The following is a 15822-nucleotide window of genomic DNA, read 5'->3' as shown; positions in this document are numbered from 1 at the left end:
ATGGCCACTGAGACTTACAGGGCGGCCTCCAAGACTTCAGCAGAAGTCTCGTGAGGCTGCCTCTGGAAGTCTCGGCGGCCATTTTTCAAGCGCGAACGCTGGCAGCGCCAGCGGGGGAGAGTTAGCGCTGACAGCTGAGCTCCGAAGAGTCAGGTCGGTAACGTGAGGGACCGGATCCAGAGGGAGGGGGAGGAGCCGGTTCGCTACGCCTCAAGCCTTCGATACTGGGCGCCTATGCCACTAGCAACATTCCATGTAGAATCTCAAATAGTAGCAACATTCCACGTAGAATCTCAAATAGATAAAGGGGATGGGACTTGATATACTGTTTTTCTGTGGTTATAATCAAAGAGGTTTACAGGTCCTTCCTTTGTAAATGGTGCAGTGGTGAATTAGGTGACTCACCCAGAGTCAGAAGGAGCTGCAGTGGGAATTGAAACCGCTTCCTCTGGTTTTCAGGCCATTGCACTAACCATTAGGCTACTCTACTTTTTCTGGCAGGGATCATTCAAAAGATGTTAGAAAAATACTTTGCAGTCATTTTCCTGCTTGCTCTATGAAACGTTGAGAAGTGGAAGGACAAACTGGGCTGTACTTTCCTGCTTTAACTGAAAAAAAATAAATAAAACATATTGTCTATCTTTTCGATTACTTAGAGGGTAATGGCAGGGGGAGGAGGCATATCATTAGTTTCTGTGTCTTAGTGCCTGTAGGATTAACTAAAATATGTTTTATCTTGGGGTGCAGCGTCAAAGACTTCTCCAGTGTGCCAATGGAATGAACATGAAAAGCTTGGAGGGGAAACTGGAAACCACTGAAAATGGAAATGTACCTGTGGATAAAGAAGAGGTAGAGGAAGAGAATGAGTCAAATTATTTGTCTCCTTTTTCAATTCCAGGTAAGCCACAGACATGAGTAACTAAGTGTGAAAAAGAGAGCAGAAACAGCATTTCTGGTCCCAAATAGCTCAAGGAGCAGATATATGACTTGGGAACTGAACCCAGATCACCCACTTAAAACTGATTTTTCTCTCTCTCTTTCTCTTCCTTCTTTCTTTCTTTTTTTATTTTCCTTTCCTGACTTGTGTTTGTAATTCTTTGCTTTCTTTGATACTGATTATATGTGGGGTCCCGCAGGGGTCTGTGCTGGGTCCGTTGCTTTTTAATGTATTTATAAATGACCTAGAGATGGGAATAACTAGTGAGGTAATTAAATTCGCCGATGACACAAAATTATTCAGGGTCGTCAAGTCGCAGGAGGAATGTGAACGATTACAGGAGGACCTTGCGAGACTGGGAGAATGGGCGTGCAAGTGGCAGATGAAGTTCAATGTTGACAAGTGCAAAGTGATGCATGTGGGTAAGAGGAACCCGAATTATAGCTACGTCTTGCAAGGTTCCGCGTTAGGAGTTACGGATCAAGAAAGGGATCTGGGTGTCGTCGTCGATGATACGCTGAAACCTTCTGCTCAGTGTGCTGCTGCGGCTAGGAAAGCGAATAGAATGTTGGGTGTTATTAAGAAGGGTATGGAGTCCAGGTGTGCGGATGTTATAATGCCGTTGTATCGCTCCATGGTGCGACCGCACCTGGAGTATTGTGTTCAGTACTGGTCTCCGTATCTCAAAAAAGATATAGTAGAATTGGAAAAGGTACAGCGAAGGGCGACGAAAATGATAGTGGGGATGGGACGACTTTCCTATGAAGAGAGGCTGAGAAGGCTAGGGCTTTTCAGCTTGGAGAAGAGACGGCTGAGGGGAGATATGATAGAAGTGTATAAAATAATGAGTGGAATGGATCGGGTGGATGTGAAGCGACTGTTCACGCTATCCAAAAATACTAGGACTAGAGGGCATGAGTTGAAGCTACAGTGTGGTAAATTTAAAACGAATCGGAGAAAATTTTTCTTCACCCAACGTGTAATTAGACTCTGGAATTCATTGCCAGAGAACGTGGTACGGGCGGTTAGCTTGACGGAGTTTAAAAAGGGGTTAGATAGATTCCTAAAGGACAAGTCCATAGACCGCTATTAAATGGACTGGAAAAATTCCTCATTTTTAGGTATAACTTGTCTGGAATGTTTTTACGTTTGGGGAGCGTGCCAGGTGCCCTTGACCTGGATTGGCCACTGTCGGTGACAGGATGCTGGGCTAGATGGACCTTTGGTCTTTCCCAGTATGGCACTACTTATGTACTTATGTACTTATGTACTTATGATTTTTGTGCACCACTTTTTTTTTTTTTTTTTTACATTTGTACCCCGCGCTTTCCCACTCATGGCAGGCTCAATGCGGCTTACATGGGGCAATGGAGGGTTAAGTGACTTGCCCAGAGTCACAAGGAGCTGCCTGTGCCTGAAGTGGGAATTGAACTCAGTTCCTCAGGACCAAAGTCGACCACCTTAACCCACTAGGCCACTCCTCCACTAGCAACAGTCCATGTAGAAGTCGGCCCTTGCAGGTCACCAATGTGGACGCGCAGGCTTCTGCTTCTGTGAGTCCGACGTCCTGCACATACGTGCAGGACGTCAGACTCACAGAAACAGAAGCCTGCGCAGCCTTCTACATGGAATGTTGCTAGTGGAATAGCAACATTCCATGTAGAATCTCCAATAGTAGCAACATTCCATGTAGAATCTCCAATAGTAGCAACATTCCATGTAGAATCTCCAATAGTATCTATTTTATTTTTGTTACATTTGTACCCTGCGCTTTCCCACTCATGGCAGGCTCAATGCGGCTTACATGGGGCAATGGAGGGTTAAGTGACTTGCCCAGAGTCACAAGGAGCTGCCTGTGCCTGAAGTGGGAATCGAACTCAGTTCCTCAGTTCCCCAGGGCCAAAATCCACCACCCTAACCACTAGGCCACTCCTCCACTCCTCTTGTGTTTGAAAGGGGGTTATATCAAGTTTAATTAAGCATAAGCATTTGTTCTTTAAACAGTCCTACTGTTGAAGCAATAATTTGTGAAATTGCAGATTGTATTTTAATTAACAGAATCCCTGGCGGTTGATCTGTCAAGAGTTAATATGTGATTTTTTATCACTCAATTATGTAGTTTAAAAACTGTATTTTGGTCGGAGATGTGCATCTTCATTTACGGTGGTGTAAGTGATCCGATGGTTGAGGAACTTGAGTTTCCTGCAAAATCGTGGCCTTAACCTTCATGTCACTGGTTGTAGTCATGTTTGCATTTAAGTGGTGATATAAATTAGCCCCTCTCTATCTTGTTGCTTTATCTACATACCAGCTTTATTCCTCTCAAGAAGTGCTGTTCACTGTGCCCCTCTATGACAGAAGTGAGGCTCACCATTTCCTGAAGAACTGCTTTTCGCTGTTATGGTCGACTGTGTGGAATGCTGAACATTAAGGGGGCCCTTTTACTAAACCACGTAGGCACCTACGCACGCCCAACGTTCGTCAAAATGGAGTTACCACGTGGCCCTTGTGGTAATTTCATTTTTGATGCGTGTCTTGAAAAATAATTTTTATTTTCTGACGCGCGTAGCGGGTGCACATCAAGTGGCATTCTATGCGCGTATGTCATTACCGCCCGGTTAATGCATGAGATCTTACCGGTAAGGTCTCAGACCCAAAATGGACACGCGCCAATTTTGATTTTGCCGCAAGTCCATTTTTGGCAAAAATTTTAAAAAGGCATTTTTTTTACAGGCGCGCTGAAAAATGGATGTGCATGCACCCAAAACCCGCGCCTACACTACCACAGGCCATTTTTCAACGCCCCTTAGGGAAAGGACCCATAAGACACAAAGGTGCCTGTTTATCTGTATAAAATTGTCAGCTGCAGAAATTTATACCAGCCTCGAAACAAGTATAAAAGTTTATGCATAAATCATGACGTTGGCCAATGCTCTGCCCAAACTCAGGTTACTTCTAGACTTGCAGACTAGTGCCTGGAAAATCCCAGCAGCAGTTTAGCCTGTTGCCAAAAAAAGTTAGATTTATTAAATAAAAGTACAAACTGACTCAGGCTTTTAACAAGGCACACTTGTCCTAGCAGTCTGTAATTGTGCAATCAGCAATGGCCGTTTTCAAATCCAGGCTAAAAGCCCACCTCTTCAACGCTGCTTTTGACTCTTAACCACTACTCACTTGCCCTTTACCCCTTTTATCCCCACCTCTTTAATTCCCTTACCTCTTAATTGTTCTGTCTGTTTGCCTGTCCTATTTAGATTGTGAGCTCTTTGAGCAGGGACTGTCTTTTCATGCATGGTGTACAGCGCTGCGTATGCCTTGTAGTGCTATAGAAGTGATAAGTAGTAGTAGCAATGAAAAAATACAAAAGGATCTCAACACTACTGCAGTATTTTACCAGGGAAATACCCTAGGACTCTTGATTAGATAACCAAGATAGCTCTGTGTTTAATGCAAGAAATGGCAGCCTACCAAATAGATATGTGAAAGGATGTCAACGTATATCTGTGGACTCAAAAGAAGAAATCCAAGCACACTTATTAGAAGTAGAAGAATGTGGCAAATGTTAATATTTTCCTCATAAATCTTATATAATGGTAAATGAGCAATGAAAATAATATAAAGGGAGGAAGAAGCCTCAAGAAGATCCAAGCTATCAGCTGCTCATTTACCATTATATAAGGAATCTTTATTTTTTTGTGTCGTTAGACAGTTTAGATCCTTTTCTCTAACAATTTTTGTAGTTTGAATAAATTCCACATACACAGTCTCTGAATATGCCTCAAGATTGTGTGCAACTTCTGTATCGGTTCATAGACTTGCCGTTTATGATACTCTGGCCTCAAAGAAGATGCCCACCAGAGGAAATGGCCTTTTTAGAGAGAGGATGCAAAAAGAGATTGGACATCATAAACTTGGATCGTTATGCCACTTTACAGATGTTGATTGCTATCTCGGTGGACCTCGCACCTTCCAGGAGGCCTCAATTTTCCCATTATGGGAGACAAACAATACCTCTACCAACAGTTTTCTAGACAAAGATAACAAGTGCAACAACAGCTTGACCAAAAGCCTCAGACAGCTAATCAGCCAAAGCCATTGGTGTCTCGTCTGACTTCAGAATCCAAGCTCAACTGTTTCTCCAAATCAGCTCTAGCCTACTTGCTTGTGGTTGAATATTTTAACATCTTCCTACAGCAGCTAGATCCAGATCACCTTGGACAACTGTGGGTTATGCATGAAGAATGGACACCGATTAAGGTTCCTCACCATGCCAAAGGAATCCCCCCATATGAGCTTACAAAGATGGCAAATAGTTTTACTACAGGAGAAAGTACAGTCCCTGTTAAGCATCAGATCCGTAGAAGAGGTTCCTTCTTTCTAGAGGAATAAGGGGTTTCATTCAAGGTATTTCCTTATACTGAAAAAACGCAGAAGAACTTCACCACATTCTGGACCTCAGGGACATGAACAGATTCCTCCCCAGAAATTCAAAATGCCTTACCTAGCAACTATCCTTTTGAGTCAAGAAGATTGCCTCATTGGACCTCAAAAATGCATATACCCTTATAACAATTTATATTTATTTCTTACACTTGTACCCCACGCTTTCCCACATACATCAAGTTCAATGCGGCTTACATAGCGAAGAAAAAAAGCATTACAGAGTCCTGTAATTACAAACTACAATAACATAATAATAATATTAAGGTTTGAAGAATATATGGGTTGGATATGGGAAGATAAACAAGGATAGATTGGTAAGAGGACAGGAGAGTGGGAGCGGGATGGAATAAGAAGATGGAGAAGAAACGATTAGAGGATGAGTATTAGGAGACAAGGTTAAAGGTATAATCAGTGTCAGAGGCAGTGTCATTGTCAGAACGGAGTTATATAAGTGGGCTGATAGGATTAAGTAGGTTCGTTAGGGTAAGCTAGTTTGAAGAGATGTCGTTAACATATAAGCCTGCATGCTACTCTAGGCATAGCACATTATCAGTACAGGGTGCTACCCATTTGGTCTTTCTGTGGCACCAGCCATGGGTCTTTATGAAATGACTAGTAGTAACAGTATATCTTGAAAAGTAGGGAATTCAAATATTCCCTAACACGATAGGCACGGGCGGGGAGAGGGATCTTGGGGTGATAGTATCTGAGGACCTGAAGGCGACGAAACAGTGCGACAAGGCGGTGGCCGTAGCTAGAAGATTGCTAGGCTGTATAGAGAGAGGAGTGACCAGCAGAAGAAAGGAGGTTTTAATGCCCCTGTATAAGATGTTGGTGAGGCCCCACCTGGAGTATTGTGTTCAGTTTTGGAGGCCGTATCTTGCGAAGGATGTTAAAAAAAAAATGGAAGCGGTGCAAAGAAAAGCTACGAGGATGGTATGGGATTTGCGTTCCCAGACGTATGAAGAGAGACTTGCTGACCTGAACATGTATACCCTGGAGGAAAGGAGGAACAGGGGTGATATGATACAGATGTTCAAATATTTGAAAGGTATTAATCCGCAAACAAATCTTTTCCGGAGATGGAAAGGCGGTAGAACGAGGGGACATGAAATGAGATTGAAGGGGGGCAGACTCAGGAAAGATGTCAGGAAGTATTTTTTCACAGAGAAGGGTGGTGGACGCTTGGAATGCCCTCCCGCGGGAGGTGGTGGAGAGGAAAACGGTAACGGAATTCAAACATGCGTGGGATATGCATAAAGGGATCCTGCGCAGAAGGAATGGATCCTCAGAAGCTTAGCTGAAATTGGGTGGTGGAGCAGGTGGGGGGAAGAGGGGTTGGTGGTTGGAAGGCTAGGATAGGGAAGGGCAGACTTATACGGTCTGTGCCCTGAAAAGGACAGGTACAAATTCAAGGTAAGGTATACACATATGAGTTTGTCTTGGGCAGACTGGATGGACCATGCAGGTCTTTTTCTGCCGTTATCTACTATGTTACTATGTTACTTCTTAGCAACTCATTGTCAGGAAACAATTCAAGACACTCCGATCTCATTAGAGATTGAGGTTCCTCATATGTTATGCATAGTCCAGCCTCTGCTCAGCAAGAACTTTGTCCTTCATGAGAGCACTACTGGACACAAAACAGTGTGTTGCTGGTCAGAGATTCAAAAACAGTAAGGAATATATGATTAAGATTGAGGCATGTGGCTTCTACAGCTCATGTATGAGGAGAGCTCAATGGGATCGAAAACGTCAATGGAATCAGTCCACACAACTTCTTTCGTACAAGGTCAAACCCTTGACTCATCTACGAAGGATACTGCATTAGTGAACATCACCTCACAGCCTGCTAAAAGGATTCTATTTCCAACAGATTCAACAGATGAAGAGCCCTATCTCTGGCCCCGGTGCACACAAGGTTGCTGGTCGAAAAAAAAGAAAAACTATTGCACATCAGTCAGGTGGAATTAAGAATGATCTTCAATGCGCTAGAAGTTTTCACGCTCCAGTTTAGAAACAGAACTGTTCTACGGATGTACGTGTTTTTTTGTTACATAGAGGGGCATAATTGAACGTCGCCGGCGATCTATTTTGGCGGCGGCGCAACAGCTGGCCGGAACCATATTATCGAAAAAAATGGCCGGCCATCTTTTTTTTCGATAATACAGATTAGCCTGGCCAAATGCCAGAGTTCGCCGGGTTTGAGATGGCCGGTTTTGTTTTTCAGCGATAATGGAAAAAAATGCCGGCCATCTCAAACCCGGCGAAATCCAAGGCATTTGGTCGTGGGAGGAGCCAGCATTTGTAGTGCACTGGTCCCCCTCACATGCCAGAACACCAACCGGGCACCCTAGGGGGCACTTCTAAAAATGTTTAAAAAGTACACAAATACTACCTCCCAGGTGCATAGCTCCCTTATCTTGGGTGCTGAGCCCCCCAAATCCTCCCCAAACCCACTCCCCACACCTCTGCTCCATTACCATAGCCCTTATGGGTGAAGGGGGGGCACTTACATGTGGGTACAGTGGGTTTTGGGGGGGGCAGTTGGAGGGCTCAACACTTAGCACCACAAGTGTAACAGGTAGGGGGGGATGGACCTGGGTCTGCCTGCCTGAAGTGCACTGCACCCATTAAAAACTGCTGTCAGGGACTTGGGTATGACATTTGAGGCTGGCATACAGGCTGGCAAAAAAGTGCTTTATTTTTATTTTTTTCGTGTGGGAGGGGGTTGCTGACCACTGGGGGAGTACGGGGAGGTCATCCCCCATTCCCTCCAGTGGTCATCTGGTCAGTTGGGACATCTTTTTGAGGCTTGCTCGTGAAAATAAAAGGATCCAAATAGAGGGTATATGATCACGAGTACCAAATAACTTTCTAGCAGTATTTTGAATGAGTGGTAACCATTTCAATACCGAAAGAGGTAGACCAAGTTTAGTAATTACTAATGGGAGCATTAGTGTTTTAAGGTGGTTTTGATGACTCTGATTATACAAAGTGACACAAATGGTGACTTCACCATGAATCAATCTGAGGGTTAAAAGTCAGCATCTAATCAAGTTTTATTCCCACAGAGCAAATCATATTGCAAAGAATCCAAGTGCCACCTTTAATCTGTGGAGCTTGGGAAGGACTCAGTTGAAAGTGTAGACCAAATATCTTAACACTTTCCTATGTTTAAAACAATTTATGGCAAAGCTCAACAAAACCCTAGAAATTTCACCCTGGTGCCTGAGATCTCCTGCCTCCAAATTTTTACTTATTTTTGTGCTGCCCCAGAAAACATTTCCTACCTGCTCGCAGAGGTTTAACTCACTGCTATAAGCTTGAGTCGAGCTGTACAGGAAACTTGGGTACTCTCGTGGGACTTGAAACCACAAGAGTACCCGAACTTCCTGCACCGCGCGGCTCAAGCTTACAACTGTGAGCTGAACTGCTGTGGGTAAGTAGGAAAGTAGCAAACTGCCCAGTGGCAAGATGCAAGAGAAAGAGAGAGATTACATCAAAGCTGGAGGGGGAGGGTGAGTTATGAGAGAGACTGCATGAAGGCTGGAGGGGTGAGTTTATAAGAAAGAGAAAGAAACTGAGACTGGGTGAAAGCTGGGGAGGAGGAATATGAGAGATACAGCTGGGAACTCATGCCATGATGATATGTGAAACAGAGGCCATTACCTGTTTGCGTCATCTGTCAGGTGGGTAATGTAATGAAGGAGTGGCCTAGTGGAGTGGAGGAGTGGCCTATTGGTTAGAGCACCGGTCTTGCAATCCAGAGGTTGCCGGTTCAAATCCCGCTGATTTGCCATTACTGATCATAGAGGGAATTCCAACACCCCCACCCCCCAATATACACACTTCAGTTTCTCTGTGAACAACTTTGGGTGTAGGGTGGAGGGAAAACGAAAGATGTTTCAGCCGCCAGCTCCTAAGTTTTGGGGGTGGCTTCTAGATTCAGTGAAAATTTGTGAGGCCTGGTTTATGGGTCTCCAACCAATAGGACACTTCTGTTAGCTGTGATGGTGCGGGGAGGGATATCAGTTGAGACTTAGCTGGGTGAATCCAAAGTGTGTGGGGTTGTTTTGGAAGAGATGGGGTACACTTATTGGAATGTTGGCTTAGATTTGTTTCTAAATGACTTCCAGTAAGCATTGTCTGCTTGGGGGGAGTCCTGGAAGGGCTGCAGGTTATATAATTAAATAAGATCATTTGTATTCCATATAATGTGAATTACTTCACACAAGAAGAATGCTTTGAAAGCCTAACGTGTGGGTAATAGTCATCCAGAAAATTATGCTTTTCTCTGCCATCAAATCTCTGCTTGCAAAAAAAAGGGAAATTGTGCCACATTGCAGTGCATCGATAACTATGCATCAAAGGGGATATGTCTTATTAAAGTAGTGGTGTCTGTGATCTATGGAAATTTGTATATTTGTCATTGTTTTAAAAGGAAATTCTGGAGAGGTAAGCTTAGAGCCATCTGCAAATAAGAGTTATACCTAGGTACTTAAGTTACAGATTTTCAGAGGGGGATGTATACGTATAGTTTCCCCCTTTGAAAATTATCCCATGGGGAGGTGCGCATACAAAATTATGCATGTGTAATAAACTGAAATTTGTGTGTATTGAAATGGCAGGTGTAATAGTGCATGTAAGTGTTCCCCTACCCCTGAGATCAGATAAACGTAAGCACATTTCACAACAGTGGCGTAGCCACAGGTGGGCCTGGGTGGACCGGGGCCCACCCACTTAGGGCTTAGGCCCGCCTAACAGTAGCACACGTTTAGCGCTAGCTGGTGAGGATCCCAAACTCGGCCAGCTCAAGATTTCCCCCTGATGGTAACGAAAACGCTACTCTCCACAATAACAGCATCTGCGCATGCTCAGTTTTCAGTGCATGCCTGCTGCAGACTGCCAAGATGTAAAGAAGCGTTCTCTCATCATCTGAGATATTTTTTTGGGTTGGGGGGGGGAGAACACTTGGTGCCCACCCACTTCTTGCCTAGGCCCACCCAAAATCTGTTGTCTGGCTACGCCCCTGTTTCATAAACAACTATTTCTGTGCGTAAAGCACCATTTTATCCATGGAAATTCCTTTTAAAGTCTCCCCCTCCCCCCCCCCCCCCCCAAAAAAAAAAACCAAAAGCTCAGACATACTGAACTTTTTCCTGTTGCCTCTGTTGGGGTATTAGGAAGAAATCTATTCCTGCAAAACACAACCAAATATTTTCTTATCTGCCACAAATTATAACATTGTTTAATCCAAGGTGCTTTTAAGTTTGCCAGACTGATGTTTTTTTATTACTAAGTGTTGTCCTTGTTGCATGTTTCCATTTTCTCCTGTGACCTCCGCATCACCGTTTACTCAGTATCCTCTCTTTCCAGTGGATTTTCTGAATCTACCTTTCATAGCCAGGTGCTCTCCCTGCAAGGAACTGAACAATGAATACACTCATTTACCTGTGCTTCTGTTTCCTCCTGATAGGCTTCCTTACTTCGTTTTGGTAGAAGTCCAGATTCATCTTAATCAACACAGTTGTTCTCAGCATATTTGGTAGACAATTCACTGTTGTGTTTTCCATTAATTATTCTGTCAAAAGCCAGTTTCGGTTTGCCTAACCTTGCCGACAAAGGCTTTGTGTATCTGATTTGCTCACAGTACATTTGGGGAGGATAGTTTTCAAAGCTAATTACAGGCACAAAGTAGCCATTGTGAAAACTCTGTTCTCTTAATATGGCTAACAGTGTATAATGTGTTGGTTCCTGTCACCTTTCCTTTTAGCTGCAGTTGGGGGAGGTATTTATGGGGATGGGGGCCTGATTTGGGTGGAAACAGGAAACAACGCAAATAAAGACAGTATTTTTGTTTCCATAGAACATTTACCCACATTAAAAGCAATCGTTTCTTCTTTGCAAACTTGATGCAGAATTTAAGGGTAAAAAAAAGGCACTTACCAACCATGTCCCAAAGTGCAAATTCTTCTCTTAATTTTATTTATTATTTATTTCTTGCATTTGTATCCCACATTTTCCCACCTATTTGCAGGCTCAATGTGGCTTACATCGTACCGGAGGTGCGTTTGCAGTCTCCGGTGTTTACAAATACAGAGTGATGTTGAGATGAGATTTGGGACAGCCACATAAGGTCGTTGAGCAGTGGGAGAGTTGTGTTTTGTGCATTTTGTGAAGTGGTTTAGATTGTTCAAGGAAGTAATAGTAAATTTATAAAATTCCAGGCAGTGCAAGAGTAGTGTAATTGTTTTGAGGTAAACAGATCATACCTCTCTTGTGCCTGAAGGAAAGAAATATGTCCACTTACTCCCCACCCCCCCCCCCCCCCCGAGACAAAACATTGAGACTCCTGAGGGAAGGTATTTGTCATGCCGAAAAAGGGTACCTTGTAGAGTCTTCCCTAAATAAATTATACTTCAGATCCTGAATGTCTTCGGTCTGTTCTTTGAAGAGCCAGGTTCCGTCCCACTCCTTTTCTGCTTTCTGAGAATATTCGTGGGACACTTGTTGTTGTTTTCTACCTTGGTGGATTTGCAGCTTTTGATGTGAATCCATAGTACTTCGTACACCTTCTCGTGGCCAGATGTATATACTAAGGTGAACGGGTAATGAACACAATAGAATCTGAAAGAGCGCTGGCTTCCTTTATGAAAACAATACAGCCACATCACTAGTTCACTAAACTTTCTTCATAATCTTTGAATCTGACAAGATTAGTAAACAGACTAAAAACTCACCTCTTTCAGATTGCTTTACATCTTCCCTATAATATAATACATTCCTCTAGACCCTTGTTTCTCATGTGTGTTTCTCTTGACTAGATTGTAAGCTCTTTGAGCAGGGATTCTTTTGTGTGTCTACACTACACCTCTAGTATTTTTATTTTTTTTTGTTACATTTGTACCCTGCGCTTTCTCACTCATGGCAGGCTCAATGCAGCTTACATGGGGCAATGGAGGGTTAAGTGAGTTGCCCAGAGTCACAAGGAGCTGCCTGTGCCTGAAGTGGGAATCAAACTCAGTTCCTCAGTTCCCCAGAACCAAAGTCCACCACTCTAACCACTAGGCCACTCCTCCACTGTTGCTACTATTTGAGATTCTACATGGAATGTTGCTATTCCACTAGCAACAATCCATGTAGAAGTCGGCCCTTGCAGATCACCAGAAACAGAAGCCTGCACAGCCTTCTACATGGAATGTTGCTAGTGTTCCATGTAGAATCTCCAATAGTAGCAACATTCCATGTAGAATCTCCAATAGTATCTATTTTATTTTTGTTACATTTGTACCCCCACGCTTTCCCACTCATGATATGGCTTACATGGGGCAATGGAGGGTTAAGTGACTTGCCCAGAGTCACAAGGAGCTGCCTGTGCCGGGAATCGAACTCAGTTCCTCAGTTCCCCAGGACCAAAGTCCACCACCCTAACCACTAGGCCACTCCTAGTAGTTCTTTAGAAATGATTCGTAGTCGTAATTGTAGTAGCTTAAAAGAACTTTAACAAACTAGCTGGAGAGGGCATCTCCCACTGTTACAGCCTAAGAGGACTGCATGAATGATACAGTAAAAAGCACATCAGGTCAGAGGCACAGCAACATCGGTTGCTTATTTCTGCTCAGCTTCCATTCCAGGAAATGGATGGTGCTGCCCAATGGTCATCCATTTACACCTTTACACAGTGGGTTTTTTCTAGCAAAAAAGGAGCCGGTACTCAAATGCTAGGTCACCTTTCAGAGGTGGGGTGATCACTGAGGGACCCATCTCACAATGGCCAGGCCCCCTGCAACCAGTCATGGAATCTATGATGAGGCAGAATTGGTGTGCAGAGCCTGAGCTCTTTCATTAAAACTTGGGGACCATGGGTCAATTTTAGCAGATAATGGAAAAGGTGCCGGTACTCAGTACCCCCAAGTACCCCCACAAAAAAAAAAGTCCTGCCTTTACATCTCATTATTGTCTAGACCAGGGGTGGGCAACCTGTGGCCTGCAGGCCGAATGCGTCCTGTGAGACCATGAGAAATAGGCACAGAAAATATCATTAACCTTAGTTTTACCAATTTTAAATACTGTACTTCACAAATATTTTCAGAATAGCAGTTTTATTTCCATTGTTTTTAGTTACATCTCTGCCTATTTATTTTATCACAGCTAGTTTGCACAGCACTGTGTATTTCCAGTTCTGACATTACGTAATGTTGTGGCCCACTAGGGGTAGTACAGACATTCAGATGGTCCTCTGTGTTTAAAGGTTGCCCACCTTTGGTCTACACACAGTGGCATTCCTTGGTCGGCTGCCACCTTGGGATGATCGCCGCTGCACACCCCTCCCTCCGGCTGCAGCGTCGTCCACCCCTCCCCCTTCCGGGTGCAGCACGACACCCCCCCCCCCCCCCGGCGCATCACCTCCAAGCCCCCACCACCCCAGGTGCATTCTTCTTACCTACTGGGGTGCTGAGAGCAGCCGCGTGGCCGTCGGCTCTGCTGGCTCCCTGCTCCCTGTGCCCCAGAACAGAAAGTAACAGCAGAGGGAGCAGGGAACCAGAGGAGCCGACAGCTGTGCGGCTGCTCCCTGCACCCCTCCTGTAGTGTGCACCCGGGGTGGACCACCGCCCCGCCCTCGGCACGCCACTGTCTACACAATATCTTGGAGAGACAGGAGCCAATGCAGAAATCTTGCTTTAGAGCAGGGATTCTCAACCTAGTCCTGGGGGTGCACCCAGCCAGTCGGGTTTTCAATATCTCCACAATGAATAGGCATGAAATAGATTTGCATACGACAGAGGTAGTGCATGAAGATCTGTCTCATGCCTGTTCATTGTGGAGATCCTGAAAACCCGACTGGCTGGGTTGTGTCCTGAGGACTGGGTTGAGAAACCCTTGCTTTAGAGCACCAAATTCCTCATCAGCTTTTACGTCATTTTTTTTTAGAGATCTTTAAAGCACTTAACTTAAATATGTTCGGATTGGGGGCTCAACGCTGTCCGACATGCCTGTTTCGCCACCAGGCTGTGTCAAGGACTTCCCCCTTATGCCGCTACTAGCGCCAGCTCAACTCAGTCCGAACGTATTTAAGTGCTTTAAAGATCTCTAAAAACTTATGTAGAAGCCGATGAGGAATTTGGTGCTAATATTAATTGCCAAGAACTTATTATTGGACAATTAAGCACCACTGAGGCGAAATCTGAAACATTTATAGGAGACATGTTAAGAGATTGTGACAATTTTGAAAAGTCATAAAAACGGTGTGGAGAAAAAGCATTGAGGAATAAATTGGGGACAGAATAGTATTCTAGCACATGCATGCAGAGGTGTGTGCATGCAGGTCGGGTGCCAGTGCAGTTTTTTTTTTCTGCACAGACTTTGTTTCCCCCCATAGTTTGGCGCTTAGCCTCTTTGAACCAGCACACCTCTCACATGCTCTAAAAAGAAAAAAAAAATACAAACAAAAATAAAAGTTGCAGGTCATTATGCTTACAGTAAAGAGAAGACACATACAGGAAGTGTTCACCAACACTACCACAGAACTTTCACGCTAACATTTTATTCCTCTTTAGACCAGGTGTGAAAGCCCCGGCATTGTGCTCAGCCTTTTGGTCTTCTGTGCACTTTTCTGCATCTGTGCTGAATAGCCAAAAGTCTCATTACCATGTGCTTTGTACTGGTGTGTGCACTAGGCTTTTCACTTGATTAGCAGATGCACAAAACCTGTTATTGCAATAGGCACCCACAAAATTGTGCATTACAGCTGTTCTGCTAGGTCTGTGTACATTTTGTAGCGCTATTAAAATGGTAGTAGGAGTAGCCTTCTCGATTCATAGTCCACTCCCCAAACAATATAGCTACCCACGTTGCCCTGTAAATTTTTATTTATTTTATTTTAGTTACATTTGTACCCCGCGCTTTCCCACTCATGGCAGGCTCAATGCGGCTTACATGGGGCAATGGAGGGTTAAGTGACTTGCCCAGAGTCACAAGGAGCTACCTGTGCCTGAAGTGGGAATCGAACTCAGTTCCTCAGGACCAAAGTCCACTAGGCCACTCCTCCACTGTTGCTACTATTTGAGATTCTACATGGAATGTTCCAACATTCCATTTAGAAGTCAGCCCTTGCAGATCACCAATGTGGCCGTGCAGGCTTCTGCTTCTGTGAGTCTGACATCCTGCACGTACGTGCAGGACGTCAGACTCACAGAAACAAACCTGCGTGGAATGTTGCTAGTGGAATAGCATGGAATAGCAACATTCCATGTAGAACCTCCAATAGTAGCAACATTCCATGTAGAATCTCCAATAGTATCTATTTTATTTTTGTTACATTTGTACCCTGCGCTTTCCCACTCATGGCAGGGTCAATGCGGCTTACATGGGGCAATGGAGGGTTACGTTAAGAGGAAATAGATCAAACCTCAGCCGTGGTTGATGGAGAAAACAAAGTT

General features: G+C 44.2%; 1 protein-coding gene across 1 annotated transcript in view; it reads left to right on the top strand.

Annotated features, from left to right (window-relative positions):
- The window catches only part of SLC24A4 (solute carrier family 24 member 4), a 198162-nt gene that overhangs the window by 152042 nt on the left and 30298 nt on the right, over positions 1 to 15822 (top strand). The window contains exon 11 of the mRNA XM_030214085.1: positions 748 to 898. Within this exon, the coding sequence (XP_030069945.1) occupies positions 748 to 898 (151 nt within the window). The remainder of the gene's footprint in view (positions 1 to 747; positions 899 to 15822) is intronic.

Source organism: Microcaecilia unicolor, chromosome 9 (assembly GCF_901765095.1).
Source record: "Microcaecilia unicolor chromosome 9, aMicUni1.1, whole genome shotgun sequence".
NCBI lineage: Eukaryota > Metazoa > Chordata > Amphibia > Gymnophiona > Siphonopidae > Microcaecilia > Microcaecilia unicolor.
This window is presented reverse-complemented; position numbering and strand designations above follow the sequence as displayed.